We start from the raw sequence: 20,591 nt of genomic DNA on the forward strand, positions 1-20,591 counted from the left end.
ACTCTCGTTCCTTCTATCCCTCTCCCTCCTCTTCCTCTTCTCCTCTTCTCCTCCCCTCATTTTCATCCTCATCCTTATCCTCTCATCTTGCGGGCGGGTCCTGCACATTCCGCCTTTTCCCCAGCGCTGGATGCATGATGCGCCCCAAGCCGGCGTCTTCGCTCCAGAAGACCTACGATGACTGCTACCTGATGTGCTCCACTGCCGTCTACTTTGAAGGCCAGGTTCGTGACTACTCAATGCTACCTTCCACTGCTTCCCCCCTCCATCCCTCCTTTGCCTTCTCACAAACCCCCTCGCCCTTCCACACTAATACTTACTTGCCCCGATCGGCAAAAACAGCAAAATGAAGAGGAAGCCTTGAGATCTTGGCGCTCCGCCCTGGAAACGATCTACTATCACAACGCTTATCGTGTCCCATCCAAATACACTCCCAAAAACGAGACCGAACGTGCCCTTCAAGAGTCCATCCGCCAGCTCGAGCTTCAATGCCGCGAGCGGGTCGATCTCCTGCAGGCCCTCCGCGAAAGCAGAAAGGATTCCGCCGGTCGATCGCCTCCTCGAACCACACCGGGCTGGATTGGTGACGGCACCGTCCCCGCGGTCGGATATACCGATCTCTCCAAACCCCCCACTATCCCCGGTCGCCCGCCCCCGACCACCACCGTCAGCTCCGACTCTATTAGGAGCGATCTTCAACCCAGCGCCGCGGCTTCGTCCCGGCCCATCCCCATCCCCGCTCAGCGCACCCAGTCGCATTCCTCGGGCAAAACGGACTCCCGCACCCCCAGTCCCGAGCGCCGGAAGATCATGCCGTTCACCCTGCGTACTAGTGATTTCAAGAAATTGGGCAAGAAGAAAGACACCTCCCGACGGAGAGAGCTGCGGCCGGCCGCAGCTTCTCAGGCCGCTGGGCTGGCCTGGGGGAGTATCTACAACACTCCCTCTTCGCCCGACAAGACCGCCAGCGATGCTGCTCTCGCGTCCTCCCGCCAGAGCGCCTCCAATGACCCCAGCTTTCGAAGGGAGCCGGCACCCCTTCGCGCCCATTCTGGAGATGGGCATGTCCCGCGGAAAGCATCAAATCCACCAACAGACGATCCAGATAGCCGTCGCACCGGACGAAAGCCTCGCGTGTCGGACCAGCCTGTCCGGCGGTCGCCTGCGAAGAAGTCGGCATCGAGCACTCCTTCGACGACACCGACGGTCTCCGCGTCTCGCACCCCAACTGCGGAGAGTCAGCTGCGGTCGTCTGCTCGTTCGCAGTCCGCCTCCGCAGGACCTGATGCGAAAGACGCTGTTCGTTCGCAGCCTCCGCCGAAGCCGTCTGTTAAGCCCAAGCCAGTGGCATTGAGGTCGGCCAATCCAACTTCATCTTCCCCTCGACGGTCTGTTGAACCCACGGAGCGCTTAAGCCGGCCACCGACTAAGTCAACATCGCGTCCCCGCCTCGCCCCTACATCTTCTACAGAGGATGCATTGGTTCCGGGTTTAGATCGTATGGCGTTATCGGGCAACAGTCCGGTCCGACCAACACCACAGCTCAAGCGGACCATAACGCCACCGTCGAGTGATCCGGAATCGCTGGGCCCTAAGTCTACCGAGCCAGACGAAGAAGATGCAAAGGAAGATGAGGGCGATATGTATTTGGACATTCTGAACAGGCTTCCCAAGGGGGTAGACGTCACTGCTGCTCGACAGATCCTGAACGATATAGTAGTCCGTGGCGACGAAGTTCATTGGGACGATATAGCAGGTCTAGATGGAGCGAAAAAGGCGCTTAAAGAAGCCGTGGTCTACCCATTCCTCCGGCCTGATCTCTTTTCCGGTCTACGGGAGCCTGCCCGCGGCATGCTTCTATTTGGGCCTCCAGGCACAGGCAAGACTATGTTGGCACGCGCAGTCGCTACGGAATCTAAGTCGACCTTCTTCTCCGTCTCCGCATCGACCCTGACTTCCAAATGGCATGGTGAGAGCGAGAAGCTCGTACGTGCTCTATTCGGACTCGCCAAGGCCCTCGCTCCATCCATCATCTTCGTCGACGAGATCGACTCGTTGCTCTCCGCCCGCTCATCAGGAACCGAGAACGAAGCCTCCCGGCGATCGAAGACGGAATTTCTCATCCAATGGTCTGACCTGCAGCGTGCAGCAGCTGGTCGCGAGCAGAAGGACAAGAAAATCGGCGACGCCAGCCGCGTGCTCGTCCTCGCGGCCACAAACATGCCTTGGGATATTGACGAAGCTGCGCGTCGTCGATTCGTGCGTCGACAATACATCCCTCTCCCGGAGCACAACGTTCGCGAACAACAACTACGGAAACTGCTCAGTCACCAAGTCCATGAACTTTCCGACGAGGATATCGAAGTTCTGGTTCAAGTCACGGAAGGTAGGCAACACCTGCAGCTCTCCCTACATATCTACATTGGGATACCGAAACTAACAGCTATGTGAACAGGCTTCTCAGGCTCCGACATGACTGCCCTCGCCAAAGACGCAGCCATGGGTCCTCTCCGTAACCTAGGCGAAGCGCTCCTGCACACCCCTATGGACCAGATCCGGCCAATACGGTTTCAGGACTTCCAGGCGAGCTTACTTTCTATCCGTCCTAGTGTGAGCAGGGAAGGGTTACAAGAATACGAAGAATGGGCTAGACAGTTTGGAGAGCGGGGGGGATAATCCTTTGGCTGTTCTAGCCTTTGTATCACGGCTATATTTTGCTCCTCATTTTGTCTGGCGTAACCGGCTGCGATGGGATACATGGTGTGCCAGGACAGGGGTAGGTTTATGTCTCATGTTGGATAACGATACGGTATGGTATGGGTATGACATGATATTTTTTTTTTGGTTCGGACGGGGTGTTTTTCTCTTTTTCCTGGGAATGAATGCATTGCTTATGGGTATGGGGTAGGTCAGGTTAGGTCATTGGTAAGGGGCGCGTGTGTGGATGTCAGCGTTTCATCCGAGTTCCATCGATCAGAAATCAAATCCAAGAAATCAAAGTTCAAAGCTCGATGCAATGCAATGCAACCAATCGGTTGACTACGAATTGTAGTAGCTGAAGTAATGTTTCATCATCTATTTCCCCTCTTCTCATCCAGAACCAAGTATCAAAGAGGGGAGAGAGGAAGGGGGTAAGTAAATGATGTAGATAGTGCAACACAGGGATGTAACATCAATTCCCATTATAACATCACCACTCAACTTCTTAGTAAGTAGTAATAGTAGTAGTAAATGATCTATATACCTAATATTAAAGTAATTCATTATTAAAATTACCAACAAAAATATATAACTAAGTAATTGAAACATGAACTACAATATTATACCTGGTTCCTGGATGATATTTTTTGATTTCGATATAATGATCCAGTAGTACTAGTAGAAACAATTGACAAGTTTACTAAACTACCTACTTACTTACCTTAAGCCCGTCTACTAGTTACTTAGTGATTATCTACCGATTTCAAAACAATACTACTTACTACCTTGCTTGCTAGATATCCTATGATGTTTTAAAGATAACTACTACTAAGTAGTAACTATTTAGTAGCTGGAACTAGTTTTTAAGGTCCATCACTTTGAGTTGGAAATTGTGTAAGGAAACTAAGTAAGTACTAACTAACTAACTAATAATACTTATTATATATGTATTTGGATTTAACTATTACTACCAGTACTAACTGACTTAGCTAAGTAGTAGCAGTAGTAGAGATGATCGATCTGTAGTATAGCGTAATTTTAGTACTGAAGTAAGTAGTATAATTCCACGTCAGATTAGGTTCTGCTAAGAAAGCAATCAAAGCCAGTCAACAAACAGATAAGAACAATACTATTACTAGTAGTAGTCAGATTTCCATCATAATATATATCCATTTGAATCCTAACCTAAGCTATGCTAACCTAACCTAACCTAGATTAGATAAAAGAAAAAGTATCTACCAGAATAGAGAGAACTAAAAGACGATATCGTATGAAATGTGAAGAGAGTAAAGAAGTAGACGTAGGAAACATAAAAAGGAGGGCGAGAATGAGAGAAATAACACTCAAGATCAGAGTCATTCGTGGGAAGAAAAGAAAAGAACAGGGTATATAGAATTCCGTGGATAGAGGTGAAGTCAGAGGACGGACATATAGGTGAACCAGCGTGCGTGGAGATAGGCGGTCACGGATGGACAAAGGGAATGATAAGTGCGAGGCAGAAATTGGTTGGTTGATTTGCATGGTGTAAGGAAATATCATCGTGGTGATCTCAAGAGCGAGATGGGGGTGTTTCGTAGGTGAAAGAAGTGCCTCTGGTAGACCAGCGTGGCAACCATCTGTAAAAAGAGGTCGAGACATGTATCAAAAACAAAAGAATTGGTATCCGGATTCGACTCCTACAACTGCAGCTAGCAAGAAATGGAATGATAAAAAACATAAAAACCCAAGCCTGATCAGGCTAGATATCTCAAAAACCATCACGAACCTCTCTCCCAACCGCGTATCATCACCTCTTTCTACAGGTCTATCAAACTGCCACCCTGTTGAGGTTGATGGTACGCCTGTTGTCCGCCCCAAGGGTTGTTGGCTGGCTGTGCAAAGCCCGTCTGCTGCGGCACAAATTGCTGCTGCTGCGGCTGCTGGCCGAAGAATGGGTTGTTGCCGGTGCGTGTTGCCCGTAACCGATCCAAACCCTGACCAGCGGAGTTGACAAATGTACCAGGAGCGGTGTGCTGCGCAGGAATACGCAGATCGCCAGTGTTGCCAAAAGTGTCCTGACCTTCGCCGGACGCCAGCAGCGCATTGAGCTGGGCGCGGTGCGGATCTTGCATTTGCGGAGGTGTGCTCTTCGGAGGTCCGAAGCTCTGCTGTGGCGGTGCAAGGTTCTGTGGGGACTGGAAGTTGGCGATTGGGTTGAACGAAGTGGTGGCTCGCTCTTCAGCCAACGTGTTCAATGACGGGGGTCCAGTCTGTGCGGGCTTGGGCTGGAACTGCTGCTGCGTACGCTGCGCAAATGGGTTGTTGGATCCAGTGGGCATGGGCCTCAGCGCGTCCGCCGATTGCTGGTTAGTGGCCCATGGGTTGTTGGTGCCGGTCGACAGGAAGCTGTCCTGCTGTTGCTGATTCTGGAACTGCTGCTGCGGCTGTTGCTGTTGCTGCTGTGAGAAGAAGTCGGTGCTGCCGGTAGCACCCCAAGGGTTGTTGGTATTGAAGGCAGTGTGTTGTGGTTGTAGCGTTGCTTGCGGCTGCAGGAAGTTCTGCTGCTGTTGCTGCTGTCCATAAAGGTTCTGATCGAATGCGGAGGGCTGGCCCTGGAATCCATTGGCGTATCCGTTGGGCATACCCGTCATCTGTCCCTGGAATCCAGTGGGCTGCGCATATTGGTTGTTCAGGTAGCCCGTAGTCAGGGGTTGCTGAGGATTGATGGGGTTGCCGAACCAGTCGACGGCGTTCTGCTGCTGATAGCCCTGGTTGTAGCCAGTGGGCTGCGCCTGGGCAGTCGGCACAGGAGCGTCGTCAAAGAGCGACTGCGCATTGCTCTCCTCCAACTCGCGCTTGCGCAGCTCTTCCTCTTCCTTGCTGAGCTTGATCGCCCGAGCCAGGTCCTCGTCATCCTCGGTTCCGGCCTCCTTGGCGCGGCGCTTGCGTTCCTCCTCGGCTTCGTACTTGCTCGCCTCAATGGCCAACCGATACTCGGCATCCTCGTCATCGTTGGTCGCACGGCGACGTTCCCGCCGCTCGCGGCGCGGCGGCTCTTGCCCATAACCTTGGTCATCGAGTCCGCTCACACGGGACTTCCACAACTTGCGGTCGGAGCGCTCACTGCGCAGTCTATCTTCGTCCAGAATGAGGGATGTAAGTTCCTTGGCGGCAACACGGACTGCCCAGGGACAAGTTAGCCACCACACGGGTTCGGGGATAAGCAAATCCACGGAATAGGGGGAGCCTACCATTTTGACCAACATCTCGACCATCCTCATCAACGTATTGGAACTCGCGCAAGGTCTTGATGATGTAGACGTTCTTTCGGGCCCAGGTGACGACCAACTCGGAGCCTTCGTGTAGACAGTAATCGAGGACCTTCAATGACTTGAGTACGTGGCGCCAGTTCTTGCCCTTGTCGTTCAAGCGCTTGTCCAGCATATCCATGATCTCGTAGAAATCGGTCGGGCTAGATGATTACACCGGCGTCAGCTTCGATCGAGGACCACGGGAGCCAATGGCGGGGGAGTAAGTGGCCTACCTGCTAAACGTCAAGGCAGCAATCTCTGCCATTTCGGTCCCCGTAGGGCCCCAGGGGTCATTACTTGTGGCTGTACGAAGCGAATTCACATGTTAGCAGAGTCCGAATGTCAAATCCGACCTTTTGTCAGGGATACCGTCCCGACCGACACCGTAGCATGATGCCCGATTGCGAAGGACCCCCAGAAACCCCGGACCGAAGGAACAGACGGAGACGTACCATTTCGAACTTTGACCTGAACGGAGGAATAACCCTTGGTCACGTTCTTGACACTGCGCACGACTTTGGACATTGTGGCGAGTTGGTGGATAGGGGGTGAAGTTGATTGTAGGTGGGTGTATGTGGCGTGGGGGATGGAGGTTGTAACGACGGCGGGAACTGGACCCTCGCAATGACGGACTCGGATCTCAATCCCTTCGCGGGGGGAGGAAGTGGACGGGAACGCGCGACACACGGGCGATGGCTTGGGAGGGGGAAAAGAGATAGATTTGGGGAGGTAAGTGCGATGGGAGCAGAGCCAGCCCGTCTCTCCTTATCGCGCGGTGAAAGTGGGGGAGGATGATGGGGAGTGAGAAGTGGGAGTAGAGGTAGTAGAGGTGAAGGAGAATGAGGAGGAAGAGGTTAAGGTGGGTGAGAGAGAGAGAGAGAGAGAGAGAGAGAGAGAGAGAGTAGTAACAGTCAGTCAGTTGGTGGCTGTTTAAGGCGTTAAGGTCGGGGGAGTCTGGCGAGTGGCTGAACTGAAGAGGAACTCCGGCGGAGTATGTAAGCCGGATGCACACCAGTAGTTAATTATTTTAATTAACAAGAAAACAGGGGGGGAAAGAGAGATGGATGATGATGATCGCTTGCACAACGGGAAAAGGAGGGAATGGAGAGAGAGAGATAGAGGATGGGGACGGGATGAGAATGGAGAGGGTTCCAGGAAAGATGTTCAAATGGATGGATTGATGTTGATTGTACCAGATGAAGAGAAAGAGGAAGAGAGAGAGTCAGTTTTGGTGGGCACTTACACCGGGAGATGACGACGCAAGCCTCAAACCAGCCAAAGTTTATCCAAACCACGACCGTTTTACTTTTTTATTTCTTTTTTACCCAATTCGTTTCCAGAAGGGTTCAAAGGGTTGAAAACTCAAATTGGAGATTTGACAATCTCGAAAATGGAAATCGAAATCCGGGGGAGAGCAATAAGGGATGGAGAGTAGGAGGGAGATAATAATTGAGGGCGTGGGTACTGATCAGGCACTACAATACAATGTATATTGACTATAGCGAAGTAGAAGAAGGGAGGGAAAAGAAAAAAAGGGTCCACGACGAGGGAAAGATGGAGGGAAAGATGGAGACAGTTACAAAAGTAGTCAAGTATCAATCAGACCATGGCAGAATTTCTTCAAAATGACACCATCCGTTTAGTTCCTCGCCTTCCGGACAAATCCTACGTACATACACCGTCCAACGATTGGTGATTCTTGCCACTTGGTTCGGGGGCGGTTGCTTATATTGTTAGTTATTACTTTTGCCTCGACAGTACGAATTATTCTTACTCCGGAGTATGCCGTGGGTTAACCAGCACATACTGTAAAAACATAGAATAATAATTCATCTGGGTATTATATAAATAGTAGGAAGTATCCACCGACGTCATCGGCCGGGTCACTGCAGCAGTCCCCTCTCTTCCCCCCCAAAACACGTTCCTGACCAGCAAAACCCTTGCTGCCCTGCAAAGTAACTACTATTAACTGATGATTCATCCAGAATCTTCCCCAAAGCAAGGAATGAAATTGGACTCTCCTGGGCTCAACTCGTATCTGACAATCTACTGGCCTATCTAGATAGTATCGATCTAGTATCTCCATGTAATTCCCGGGGATGCATCCAGGCAGCAGGATTGGCAGTCCGTCGTGTTCCGTCGGGCTTGACCTTCTCTCCCGTCTTCAAAACGCAGACTGCAATTCTCGAACTCATATTTACTACTAGCTTCATACTACTATTTACTTCCCCCCTAGAAACCCTAACACTCATAAGTACCTTAGTACTGCTAGATGCTCTCAAATTCATAATCTATCAGGTTATTCCTGACACATGCAAATCCCTGGAATCGTAGAACATAAAGATGATGGAAATATAAACCTCAGAAAATGGAAGAGAAATGGGTAAGAAGGAAATACAAGGCAACCAGTGCATCATCTACGCACGGCGACTCTCCTCTTCCAGACTCAGATACTTCGCCTCCGCCCCCTTGATGCATGCAATGTTCGCCCCCAGCTTGTTCAATGTCTCCACGTACTCGTCGTACGGGTCCGAGTCGAACACAATGCCTCCGCCCGCCTGCAGGTAGGCCACCCCGTTCTTCACCATCATCGTCCGCAGCGCAATGCACGTGTCCATCGCCCCCGGCATCTCCGTCTGGCCATCCGCGCTGGCGATGTTATACCCGAAGTAGCCAACCGCTCCCGCATACACTCCGCGCTTCTCGCCCTCCAACTCCGCAATCAGCTGCATCGCCCGCACCTTGGGCGCTCCTGACACCGTGCCCGCCGGGAAGATCGACCGGAACGCATCGAACCGCGTCTTCTCCGGCCGCAGGATGCCCGACACCTGCGACACCAGATGCTGCACGTGCGAGAACTTCTCCACCACCATCAACCGGTCCACCTGCGTCGTGATCGGGTCGCACACCCGGTTCACATCGTTGCGCGCCAGGTCCACCAGCATCACGTGTTCCGCCCGGTCCTTGATGCTGCTCGTCAGCTCGTTGGCCAGTGCCGCATCCTCCTCGGGCGTCTTCCCCCGCTTCACCGTGCCCGCAATCGGGTGCGTGATAATCCGCCCCTTCTCCTCCTTGACCAGCAGCTCGGGACTGGCTCCCACCAGCTGGAAGTCTTCGCAGTCGATGTAGAAGAGATACGGCGACGGGTTGACCGTGCGCAGGTGACGGAAGAGGTTGAAGGGATGGAGCGACGTCGGCCGGGACAACCGCTGCGACGGCACCGTCTGGAAAATATCACCCTTGGAGATGTGCTCCTTGAGCCGTGTAACATGGCGCTCGTATCCTTCCCGTCCAATGTTCGATGTGTACTCCTGGTTCTGAATGATCGGGCCTTGAGGCGGAAGAGCGTAGTCTGGTCGAAGAAGGACGTCAATGGTCCGCTGGAGAACCTCTTGTCCTTGGCGGTAGACGGACTCAAGTTCCGAGTCGTTGCCGGGAATGGAAATGTATGTGATGACCTTGACGACCTGGAAGAAGTGATCGAAGGCGACAATCGTGTCGAACAGCATGAAAAGCGACTCCGGAATTTGGAGGATATCCTTCATCGGCCGAGCCGTCTTGGGCTCGAAGTACCGCACGCAGTCATATCCCACGTATCCAATGGCACCACCAGTGAGCGGGGGCAGTGTCAAGCCAGGCACCGTCGCAACCCGAAAGCCGGAGAGTTCCTGCTCCAGGATGGGCATGGGGTCGCACTCGGGGCCATGACCGGGACCGGTCTTGATGATTTTGCGGGGACCTAGACGGAGGCACAGAAATCGTCAGTCTATCAGACTACCCCGCCACACTATAGCATCGAGGGACATTGCTGCATACCAGCACCGACGAAACTGTATCTGCCGATAGTCTCGGTCGTCGCAGCACTCTCGTAGAGGAAGGACAGTTTAGATCTGGACAAGCGGACCACGTTAGCGCATCTGTGCTTGCCCGCAAGCCATGTGGCCATCTTGCCGAGCGCCACTCACTTCTCCGCGATCTTCAGATAAGCCAATGTGGGGGTCAACAGGTCGGCCGGAATCGACGTAGTCAACGGAAGGAGGTTAGGAGGAAATTGCGCATTTTTCGACTGGGCGATAACTTCGCTGGCGGTCTCGAGGGACGGCACGACGGTAATCTGCGTGAGTCACATGGGGACATGAAATCAGTATCATATCAAACGACCCTCCGCGGGGAAATTCATCGAGTAGCAAGAATGGAAACAGTGATTGCCTGTAGAATAAAAGGAAGAGGCACTCACAGGTGGCGCCATCTTTGCGAGTCCGAAAGCGATGGGAATTCGACTTGTGCGGGGAGAAGAAGGAGGGAGGAGGGGATTTGATTGAGAAATAAAAAGAGGCTAAGTTCGGGAAGCCGGAGGATCGGAGTATTTGCGGTGCTGACTGGGGACGGAGTAAATTGGGGAGGATTTAATCAAACAACTACTCGATACCGTCGCAGCTCCACAATTTATTGGGCGATATGAGCAGTTGCAAACCAACAGAGATAACCAACAGGACTGACTATCTCTTAAAGGAAGGATGACAAGTCGTCGAGGTTTAAATGGCAGGCGGCAAATTGTTGGCCAATTCGACTTCTGGGACCCCAAAGCGGGCTAGCGTGGATGGAAGGAATGGTTATCGAAGGTTGATCGAATCGACCGGTTTGACCGTCTTTTTCTCTCTGTCCCAGAAGGAAGCCTGCCGACGTATCTTTATTGCAGGTGGCAGTGTTTGTGTTTGCTACCCATCGGGAATCGAGATCATCTTTGGGGGAGATCTGAGGGCGCACGTGCTCTTCAGCTGGGATCTGCCTGTTCCTTCTTCTCTGCTCTTCCAATCCCTGTCATCCTTGCCCCGGTTGCTGTGGAAGTAATCCCCGTCGCCCGCGGCTGGCTGATTGTCCCCTCTTCAGTCTCTCGAACACAACAACTCCACAGCCAGATCATAACTGACCGCACTAGAGTGAGTTGTTCTGCACCTGGGCCTATAAACAGAAAGCTACCCACATCTCATCGTTCATACTGACAGCGCAAGACACGTATATTCCTGCAGCCCGTGCAGCCTGGCTGCAGCCCGACATCCCTCCTTGCTACCGACTACTACCCTTTTCATCACGCACGCCTGTATTTACTGAACCTCTTTCTGAGAAACAATCAAATCATTAGATTACATGGTCCTAACCCTAGCCAACCATGGAACACCCGCCTCCATCTCATTACGATGAGTTATCCCCTCCTTCCTCGGTAGCGGGCCAGATCTGGGACATGGCGCTCACGGACCCCGACTATGCCTCCCATATCCTTGACTCCAACGACACCGCCGCTCCCGTCTCCGCGCGTCTCACAAGACTAGCCCATCTGGCATCCCACTTCAATCCGACCTCCAAATCCGACTCCATGACCCTTCACCACTGTCTCGAGACCCTCGAGTCCCTGCTGGACCCACGCCCAGCCTTGACGCAAGAGCTCGCCCGATGCCGTCCTATAAGCCATTCCCGACAGTCCAACTCCATCGCTTCCATCTCCACGGCCGACTCCCAAGATTTGGGTAATTCTGTCGCTTCGCTCGAAGAGATGTCACACCCTCCTCTCAAGGATATCTTGAGAGAGGTTACGACACTCAAAGTGGAATTCGACCGTCGTCGCAAGGAGTCGTCCGAGATATATGAGTTGCTCACACGAGAACGCGAAACACTAGCCCGGAAGATCGGCGAACTAGATGATGAAATTCACGAACTGTGAGGAACCCCAGGGACTTGTCGGTTTATGCTGTGGCCAGGATCGCTAACTTATCCTGTAATCATAGAAATACAGACATCCTCGAAGACACCGCTGAGCGGGAAGCGATCCAAGGCACGATACGAGGGCTCGAGAGTTGGGTGGATGAATGGCACAAACAGCGCCTATTGATTGCCGCTAAGAAACAGAGTGCTGCCTCACGGCGAAATGGCCAACGAAGATGGACGAAATGCAAAGTCGAAGAGGTCGAGGGCGACGGCGAAGCCCTGTTTGAAGGAATAACGGCATGGATGCGAGGATGGAAGGACGTCGAGGAGGTTTTTCGCATCCGAGAGCAGAATCGCACTTTGAGAAGGGAAGAAAGACAGAAGACACGGGCAAAATACGTATAAAATGAATTTTCGGCAGGAATGGGACGCTGGTCGATAAGGACGAAGGCGGGAATGAGATATTGTGATTGGGTATCAAGCGTATCATCCCACACCGCAGCGGATGAGAAAGCTGCTGAATCATTCGCCTGAAGACCGAGCTTAGGGCGATCACTGATCGATCTGTCCGAGAAGAAATGGTACAGTGCAAGAAAGTAAAGGGCAAAGAGAAAGAAGTCAATGAAGCCACCGTAACCATGTAGAGTTGCCAACCACCACCGCGTTTTTCCTGAAGACCCAAGCTGCGCCGTTTAGTATGGTCTAATCCAAAATCATGAAGGTAGAACTAGAGATTATGGTACTGAAAGTAGATTGAAGGATCTCTGGAGTGACAAGGATGTCTGAACACGCTCCCACATCATGGCACGTCGGGGCCTGCCGAGAACCGGGAGCGGAGAGACGAGCGCTAGCAGAGGTGCCGACGCTAAGTGTGCAGCACCCGGCTAGGGATGAGTCCGGCCTGCCTTCGTCGCAAAAATAATAACGTCAAATGTGTATCGGATGGCTTTATTTACCATTTTCTTAATGTACTATCGAGAAGTAAAAGTTCGTAACGCAGCCGGCTCGCACGTCTCGTAAGAATCAGCGCTGCAGATTTACGATGGCCAGCTATTCAACGATAATCAGTGACAATGTTTCACACGTAACGGCCAGGACGACATACCTGGTTTCCATAGCCGAAAGCAAGCTTTTTGCCATCGGTATCCCACGCTAGACTGCGATCCGGCACCGACTCCGCAGTGCCATTGTGTCCATTCACCATGGGACTAGACTCTTCCTCCTTTTTCTGCTCTCCGGGACCCGGCACTTTCCATGTGGCCAGCGCAGTGCCTCCTCGCTGTGCATTCCAGATGAACAAACTCTCTTTACTGGCAGCAGCAAGGGCGTATCCGTCGGGAGAGAAAGTGCTAGCGAGAGCGGGTGCCGACGGGCCGAGAAACAATCGGTGGATACAGTTGAACTGTTTGGACTCCAGATCCAAATGCCATACCTTGACCGTGTCGTCGGTGGAGGAAGTGGCCAAAACGATTGTTTGTGCTGTTTCTGGTTGTTGCTGCTGTTCCATATTGGGCTTCAGCTCGATGGCCGTAATGTCGCCTTCATGGGCACCCTCATGGCGCATGTCATGGGTAGGCACCCATAGTGTAGCATTGGCGGAAGATGCAGTTACCGCCACGGATGAAGAACCGGCATTCGCACAGCGGATGAATGACCAGGGCTGGTCAGGGTCGCCAGATGAGAACGTCTTGGCGATGTGGATACTCGAATCGACATCGCATTGATAGACCGTCCCGTTACCACAAGCAAAAGCCTGGTTGGAGCCCAACCAACAAAGGTCAAAGATTGATCCCTCGATAACCTGAGGCGATGGGAATTCGTCCGGTCGTAATGAGTCGTCCCAGAGCGCTAGCTCAGAGATTCGGCTGTCCGAGGCAACCACGATCAAATGGGACCCGCTTTCCGCCCATTGCAACCCAGTAATCATCCGCGGTACTTCGGGAAGAAGATCGACCGCATTGCCAGAGACGTCATACATAGTGATGGAGCCTCTCATGTCATTGTAGGTCGCGACGGCCAGCTTCTGGCCCAATGGATCCCAGGCGACTGCCGAGACACAGGTGCTATCCCCCTTGTTCGCTACGAGTTTCTCCTGTACCGGATCCGAGGATGAAGACAGCCTCCACAGGCTGCAGAAGGTATCACCGGCGGCCACGACGGTAGTAGGGTCCCGAGGGCGCCAGAGAGTGCGAGTCACGTGATCGTCACTAGCCAGATCGAGGATGGCGGTGTTGGGCCCAAGGTCGGCGGCCTTGGCGGGGGTGATCTGGACGCCAACGCTGTGGCCGGTGGTTAACGTGAAGGTCGGCGCCACCGGTGCTGGTACTGATGCTGGTTCTGGTTCCTGGTCCTGCGAATCCGGTCGGCCGCCCATGCTCACATCTCCGTCACCGTCCACCTCTATGTCGGCTTTTGGAGGCAACTCATCGACTACCTCGGACTTATTTTCAGTCGTTACTCCATTAGTGTCAATTTCCATGGGAGTTTCATCACCGTTGGTCTCTCCGCTCTTGTGCGGCTTCTTCACGCCGGCGGGAGCTTGAGGTGGTGCTGGTGCTGGTACTGTTGGTGCTTGGGGTGCCGCCGCCGCCGCCGCCTCGGCCGTCAAGTGACCGTTAATCACGCCGCCATCTCGCGGAACTTTGCTTGTAGGCGAGACAGGCGCCTGGTCTGTGCCAACGCCTGCCTCTCCGGGGCCACTTTGACCCTTTTCAGTTTCGGGTGCCAGCGGCGTAGGCCCGAAAAAGTAGTCAGACGATGTGAAGGCCGTAGGATTTCCATCCTGTTCATTTTATTAGTGCTCATGTTTTTTTGTGTATGCATGTTACTCGAAAAATCTTGAGGCGCGTAGCAAAAAATATCAATGAATATCATACCCTGTCGAGCGAATGCTCTAGTTCATGATACTGCAGGCCCTTTTGTACCAGGGATACTAGAGCATGAGTTTTGATGTATGGGGCAAACGGCAAACTCTGCGGGTCACGATTCCACGCGCGCTGTAAGGTGAGTGCAGCCTCGCCATGCCCTGTGGGAAAGTTAGTTAGCTTTTCCCGTGAAGAAAGGATAAGCACCAAATCATAGGGAAAGAATATTACCTGACTCTTGAAGATACCTATATGGAAGTTAGCAATGCATACAAACGGTCGAGAAACCCAATGACGCAGCATGGTAGGTACGTGTTACGGCAGAACGAGGTTGCAAAGGGACTCTGATACATACCTCCATATTAGGTAATTGACGTGATGCGATGTGAGATCGGGTTGTGCCATTGTTACATGTATGACAGCTAGTAAGGTGGAGGGTCCGCTAGCATGCCAAAAACGAAAGGCTTTCTCCGTGAAAGGTAGCAAAGGAGTTAGGCGGGGATTGCTGCAAGGCAGGGACTGGAGAGTACAATGGTCCGAGATGCTGCCAAGTCGAGCGCACCAAAGGTTTAGATGAGGAAGAAAACTCTTCTGACAGCTTCCCTCTCAAACAGAACCTGAATGAGAGACAGGAGGTCTCTGGACGAGAGGGGAGGGTCCGAGTGGGAAAGATGCAGCCAAGGCTGTGACAAGGGAGACGTTCAGTTCAGACGATACTTGGGGAAGGGCGGATGTGAGTAAAACACGAAAAACGCAGGCTGGCGGATTAGGCGTGAGAAAAACTAAACCGAGGACCAGTCACAAAAGCACATTCTACATGCGCCTTGTTGCTGGACGGGGTTGGTGATGTATGGTGAAAGGAACACGAAAGACTGTTCTTTGAGACAGAGGGACAAATTGAAGGGAGAATGGAAGAGAGGGAGGGAGTGAAGAGCGAATAATATCGGGACGGGAGGAAATCGACACCAACGTGTGGCTTAAAGATAGCAGACCCGCTAGCGAACTGCAAAGGCCGGAGGGAGCAACACCAGAACCTTCGGGGAGAGTGGAAGAAGGCGGATGGACGGATAGACGGGGAGGAAGAAGAGAAAGGGAAGAAAGAGAAGCAGTTCAGATCCGGAGCGGGTGAATGAAACGAAATGATGGAGAAAGAGAGTTATGGGACCGACAGACAAGCCAGACAAGACACGACCGGCCGATGACCCCAGGGAAGCGTATGAGGAACTCCCGTTAATTAGTGCCAAAGGTAGTTCGAACAGACCAGACCAGGTAAGGTACAGTCGTAGGATCGTGGAGGTGGTAGGGGTCGAGAAGAACAAAGTGAGGTAGGTTAGTTAGTCAGTGTCAAGTTAGTTAATTAGGCTAGGTTAGCAGGTACGTAAAGGTACGTAGGTACTTGGTCGACTGACACTTTTTCGACACTCGACAGTTTTGACCCTCACAGTCACGACAAGACAAGACAAGACAGTTTCCACGCCGCTGTGAAGTCCGTCTAAAGGTTTAGTCAAAATTTACGGGTCCAACCACGCCCAAACCAGGCCAAGGGTAAAAAAAGAGCAAAAAAGAAAAGAAAAATTCAAAGCTGGAATTTCTCCAGGCGCGGCTCTGGGACGCTGTTTCAGACGCTGAACGCACCGGGAGTGGGCATTTGGGCCTGGGACTTTTTCGGGGGGTGGGCTTGACTCGTTGTGGCGTCTAGGCCACGGCTAGCGTGCAGCTGCCCTCCAACCCACTTTGGGGCCCCTGGTCCATCCCAACTGGTCCAACTGCTCCATTCGGTCCTTCTGACGGCCTCCCGATCGGCCTCGACGCTTATCCTCTTCCGGTTAGCCGGCACCGGCCCTTTCATGGTTCGATTGGCCCTTTCTCTTTGTCGTTCGCAGGATTTCTGTGCATTTTGCGCATTTTTCGTGGCCTTTTTTTCCTTTTCCACCATTTTCTGATTTTTAATTTTTGATTTTTGATTTTCCCTTCCTTGAAGGTGCTGATCGTGGCCAGTTAGATACCTTAGGCAGGATGTTGGTCATGTACCTACTGGGATGGTACCTACAGATGATGTCGCTTTAGTTCTTACCTTGTTCATCTGCAGATTTAAAGACTGCCTAAAGTCATGATACTTGGTTGAAGGGCGATAATTTCACTGACTTTCGGAGAATATGACTAAATTTGAGGGATCAGATCACCCAAATGCAGTCTTAACACGGACTATCTGAGTTAGTGGTCTGCTTCATGCCCAGATTCAGGTTTTCTCCTGCCAGCTGATAGCCTGGATCTAAATCTGGGGGCAGTTCACCCGTCTGCTAGGAATGCCGATCAGTTGTACATCCTTCTGGAGTTCTGTACATGCATGCATTGATGATTGTGGGCTGGAATCCATTCCCCCCGCCGGCAGAAAGGTTGCTGTGAAGGTCTCCCCCGTACGACTCTTGGTGCTAAGCAGTCTAAGCTTGCTTACCTTAGCTGCACTTTCTTCGCTCTTTCTTCAGTGGTCGGTCCACTTAGAAAGTCTGGCGGGTGGGTAACTAGGACATCACTGTAAATCTCCCTTGGGCTGAGCCACACCCCAGCGCTTGAGCCACACGTGACCCATGCGATCGGTTTAATCTCAATTCCTCCCCTGACACGGGTTCTTTTTGTCATGCATTCTCTAGAAGACTTCCACAATAGCCAGTGTGAGACCTGAGAAGGGATTATTGAGGAGACCCGGAAGCTTATTGAGCGGAAATGGCGCCGATAGTTATTTTGACTCGTTATCAGTTCATGCCAGGCTGATTCGTAGTAGGCTTAAATATGAAAGGTAAATGATCAGTAGAGTCATTGGCGATGCGACTGGTGTCTGTCAGCAGATCCTGTCCCACACACAGAAACTTCAACGCCAACTCATTTTCCGCAACAAATCCAACGGTGGTAGACAACCGCTGGTCATCCATGTTTCCCGATGACTGGATGCATTGTTGCCTTTCAATAATAACAAATGCCACGGCGGAGGCATGAATGGCGGCCTTGCGGATGCCATGCAAGGTATCCAATCAGAGAGACGCGATCCCGTCCTTGCAGGCTTGTCCGAAAATGGAACTCCCCCCAACGCCGCCCCGAGCGACTAGTCACCAGCGAGTCCAGCTTGTAGTACGGATCATCTGGTCTGGATGCATTTCACTTCTCCTTCCCACACTTCCTTTCCCCCAACCCCCGTTGGGCTCTGTCAACAGCCTGCGGTTTAATAGCCGCAAGAGCGTCCTCTGACACCATGGCGCCTCGAGTCAATATCCCTCCAGCGACCCGCATCTGTCTTATCAGCCTTCTCACCCTCTCCTTGCTGTACAATATCGCCCGATGGCGGCAACTTGACACCACGCCCGGCGCACCCGCCATCACCCCGATTATACCCTATTTGACACTCGTTCCTTCACAATTTCTTTTCTATCCGTGGACCCTCCTTACTGCGACATTTGTGGAGCAGAACATCTTCACCGTGCTTCTCAACGCGGCCACTCTCTTTTATGGCGGAAAATACCTGGAGCGCGCATGGGGATCCCGGGAGTTTGCGAAGTTCATCCTAGCCATCGCCGTCATCCCGAACGTGGTGATTGTTCCGCTCTATATTCTAGGAGCTGCCCTCAGGAGCGGCTCCAGCAGCGGGTACGCCTTGTTCTCTCATGACGAATGCACAACATCTTGCGCTTTCCCTACTGACTCACCGACTTCAAGCCTCACGCAGATATGCGGCGGTATCTCGATTCAAGCATCCTTCCTCGTCGCCTTCAAACAACTTGTCCCTGAGCATACGGTGACGATCTTCAAAGGCTTGGTCAAAATGCGGGTGAAGCACTTTCCCGCTCTGTTTTTGTTCCTGAACACGATCAGCGGGGTTGTCTTTGGCACGCATGTCGCAGCGATTCTTGCCTGGCTCGGCCTCTTGACCAGTTGGACCTACCTTCGCTTCTTTAAACGCCAGCCTGATCTTACCGGCACATCGACCGATGGGCTAGGCATCAAGGGTGATGCCAGCGAGACTTTTGCGTTTGCATGCCTCTTCCCGGACGTGCTTCAGCCACCAATCGCGTTTATATCCGATCAAGTTTATGCTCTGCTGGTCGCCGTCAGGATATGTACACCCTTCTCCGAGGAAGACATTGCCTCGGGTAACCAGCAGGTTCTGGCACGGGGCGAGGCAGGTCTTCCCAGTCTTCTTTCCAACCATCGCAACGGACGGGCCATGGCGAAGCGGGAAGAAGCGGAGCGCAGACGTGCTCTAGCACTCAAGGCTCTCGACCAGAGGCTTCAAGCAGCAGCAGCAGGAAGAGTGCAGCCAGCGACCTCTGCAGCGAATCAGCAAGGATCCAGCCATACTCAGACTCCGACACCCACAGTCTCAGCGGGCCAGAGTATGTTGGGAGAAACCAGCTATACCCCCGACCATGCGTGAAGCTGCAGCAACTCTACAAAGCATGGTTTCATGGAGTTTGGTCGGTTGTTTGGGATAGAATGCAAAGGAACAATGCAACGTAAAGTGTTTCTGCTGTTCAGTCTTGTCATATACCAACCTTGGATTTTCTTTTGCAAGTGAGGTCTTCCCAGCAAGTGCAATTGTCTGACATGGGGCGGGGCTTGTTGGCCTTCACTGTACAAAATGTCTTCTACCTTTTTTCTTTTCCACAATGATGAATGAACATGATCACATACAAATACACTAGTGCAGAGCCTGTGAAGGGAAAATAGTAGACCGCCGCACTACATAACATCCTTAACAATACCATATACCCATGATCTCAGCAAAGCACAATGTATACTTGCAACAGAAAGAAAAGAAATTTCCCCAAACTACATAATCGAACAGGAATAATACAGAGAGATATATGCTATGCTACAAGACACGACGCCCCAAGGTCGTATACTATATTCCCACACAAAGCCAAATCACCCATCCACATTACCACTCTAAAGATCAACCCTACAACTGCCTCAACTTCTCCACCTCACCCCTAGCCTCCTGCAACATACGTTCCTGATCCGCCTTAGCCTGACGAATAGCCGCTATACGCGCGCGATCCTTATCACTCTGCTGCCTCAACTGCTCCAACTTCTGCAACTCAGACTCCTGCTCCGGAGTAGGCTGGATTTCCTGCGCGCCCGTCATGTTCTTCACCTTAGCCCAGATATCCTTGTAGTCAAGGTTCTTCACATCCAGCACAGCGGCCTGCTCCGCCTCTCCGGGGGCCGGGGCATGCTTGTCCGTGACGTCCTTAGCGGAGAGCAGGGATGCGGCATTGCTGGCGCGCTCGGCGAAGTAGATCGTCAATGCGGCGGGACCTTCTTGTTCCTCTGTTTGGCGCACCGTCATGGGAATCGCTGGGTTGTAGTACTTGAGTCGGGGGAGGCAGTTGCGCCAGAAATGTCGCGCGCCTTGGTGTCCGCCGTAGATCTTGCGGGCGTATGTGAGGTGCAGCCGCGTGATGGCGGGGAATTCTTTCGAGGCGTTTGCGACAGTGGGGAGGGTTGCGGCTCCGGTGCCGACTTGGATGTTGAGGAGCTGGGATGGGGTGTTAGTAGGGTTGGGATTGATGGGTTTCTCCGGTGGATGGTTGGGTTGGTTGATTGATTCCGATATGGGAGGGATGGCATCGGTGGGTAGAATTTGGGGTTGTCGGGTTGGTTTGGAGTTCAAGGGGAGCTGGATGAGATTGTAGATTGAGAACATACCCTCTGTTAAATAGCAATGTTAGTATCTGGGTCATTGATAATGGGTGATGGTGGTCAACTTACGGTTTTCAGCTTCCGCATCCGCTTGAAGAGGTTGACCATTGTGACGGTTGGAGCGCCTGAGCGACTACTTTCTGATGGGAGATATGTCAAGGGATGGGATTTTCAGGTCGCGCCCGGCTGTAATTGATCTGGATGGGCCGACGACGGGGTGGTTAGATGGCTGCTGATTCGGAGCTGTCTCCCGTTGATTTTTGGGATCCCCGGCGGAAAGAAAAGCAGCCGATATCAGATCACGTGATCCTAAGATAATGTGCTGCGGCGATGTTGATGA

The 20,591-nt window shown here is 52.4% G+C and overlaps 7 protein-coding genes across 7 annotated transcripts; 3 read left to right on the plus strand and 4 right to left on the minus strand.

Annotated features, from left to right (window-relative positions):
• Positions 1–137: 137 nt before the first annotated feature.
• On the plus strand, positions 138–3,259 carry BO87DRAFT_385845 (putative AAA family ATPase; the record flags this gene model as incomplete). Its single annotated transcript, XM_025624739.1, has 7 exons — positions 138–224; positions 343–2,386; positions 2,456–2,610; positions 2,694–2,776; positions 3,099–3,131; positions 3,163–3,208; positions 3,257–3,259. 7 exons carry the CDS (start codon positions 138–140, stop codon positions 3,257–3,259), a joined length of 2,451 nt encoding a protein of 816 aa, XP_025480470.1.
• Positions 3,260–4,496: 1,237 nt separating this feature from the next.
• Positions 4,497–6,515, minus strand: BO87DRAFT_306656 (epsin; the record flags this gene model as incomplete). Its single annotated transcript, XM_025619367.1, has 4 exons — positions 4,497–5,860; positions 5,931–6,151; positions 6,224–6,293; positions 6,443–6,515. 4 exons carry the CDS (start codon positions 6,513–6,515, stop codon positions 4,497–4,499), a joined length of 1,728 nt encoding a protein of 575 aa, XP_025480471.1.
• Positions 6,516–8,105: 1,590 nt separating this feature from the next.
• Positions 8,106–10,689, minus strand: trpE (anthranilate synthase TRP2). Its single transcript, XM_025623130.1, has 4 exons — positions 10,228–10,689; positions 9,956–10,104; positions 9,807–9,880; positions 8,106–9,729 (listed from the first exon to the last, which is right to left on the minus strand). The coding sequence occupies exons 1-4, from the start codon at positions 10,237–10,239 to the stop codon at positions 8,408–8,410; spliced, it is 1,557 nt and encodes a 518-aa protein (XP_025480472.1). The 5' UTR covers positions 10,240–10,689; the 3' UTR covers positions 8,106–8,407.
• A 348-nt stretch (positions 10,690–11,037) lies between these two features.
• Positions 11,038–12,435, plus strand: BO87DRAFT_34372 (uncharacterized protein). The gene is made up of 2 exons (XM_025620794.1): positions 11,038–11,705; positions 11,774–12,435. The coding sequence occupies exons 1-2, from the start codon at positions 11,161–11,163 to the stop codon at positions 12,096–12,098; spliced, it is 870 nt and encodes a 289-aa protein (XP_025480473.1). The 5' UTR covers positions 11,038–11,160; the 3' UTR covers positions 12,099–12,435.
• An 89-nt stretch (positions 12,436–12,524) lies between these two features.
• On the minus strand, positions 12,525–15,338 carry BO87DRAFT_34333 (WD repeat protein). Its single transcript, XM_025620778.1, has 5 exons — positions 14,913–15,338; positions 14,789–14,805; positions 14,570–14,718; positions 12,799–14,475; positions 12,525–12,743 (listed from the first exon to the last, which is right to left on the minus strand). The coding sequence occupies exons 1-5, from the start codon at positions 14,960–14,962 to the stop codon at positions 12,717–12,719; spliced, it is 1,920 nt and encodes a 639-aa protein (XP_025480474.1). The 5' UTR covers positions 14,963–15,338; the 3' UTR covers positions 12,525–12,716.
• A 2,348-nt stretch (positions 15,339–17,686) lies between these two features.
• BO87DRAFT_375793 (rhomboid family protein) lies at positions 17,687–19,306 on the plus strand. Its single transcript, XM_025623131.1, has one exon. It carries the CDS (start codon positions 17,805–17,807, stop codon positions 18,981–18,983), a length of 1,179 nt encoding a protein of 392 aa, XP_025480475.1. The 5' UTR covers positions 17,687–17,804; the 3' UTR covers positions 18,984–19,306.
• A 202-nt stretch (positions 19,307–19,508) lies between these two features.
• Positions 19,509–20,494, minus strand: BO87DRAFT_357070 (mitochondrial 54S ribosomal protein mL61; the record flags this gene model as incomplete). Its single annotated transcript, XM_025621390.1, has 2 exons — positions 20,321–20,494; positions 19,509–20,087 (listed from the first exon to the last, which is right to left on the minus strand). The coding sequence occupies exons 1-2, from the start codon at positions 20,357–20,359 to the stop codon at positions 19,509–19,511; spliced, it is 618 nt and encodes a 205-aa protein (XP_025480476.1). The 5' UTR covers positions 20,360–20,494.
• Between the last annotated feature and the right edge of the window lie 97 nt (positions 20,495–20,591).

Source organism: Aspergillus neoniger (genome assembly GCF_003184625.1).
Source record: "Aspergillus neoniger CBS 115656 unplaced genomic scaffold BO87scaffold_13, whole genome shotgun sequence".
NCBI classification, from domain to species: Eukaryota; Fungi; Ascomycota; class Eurotiomycetes; order Eurotiales; family Aspergillaceae; genus Aspergillus; species Aspergillus neoniger.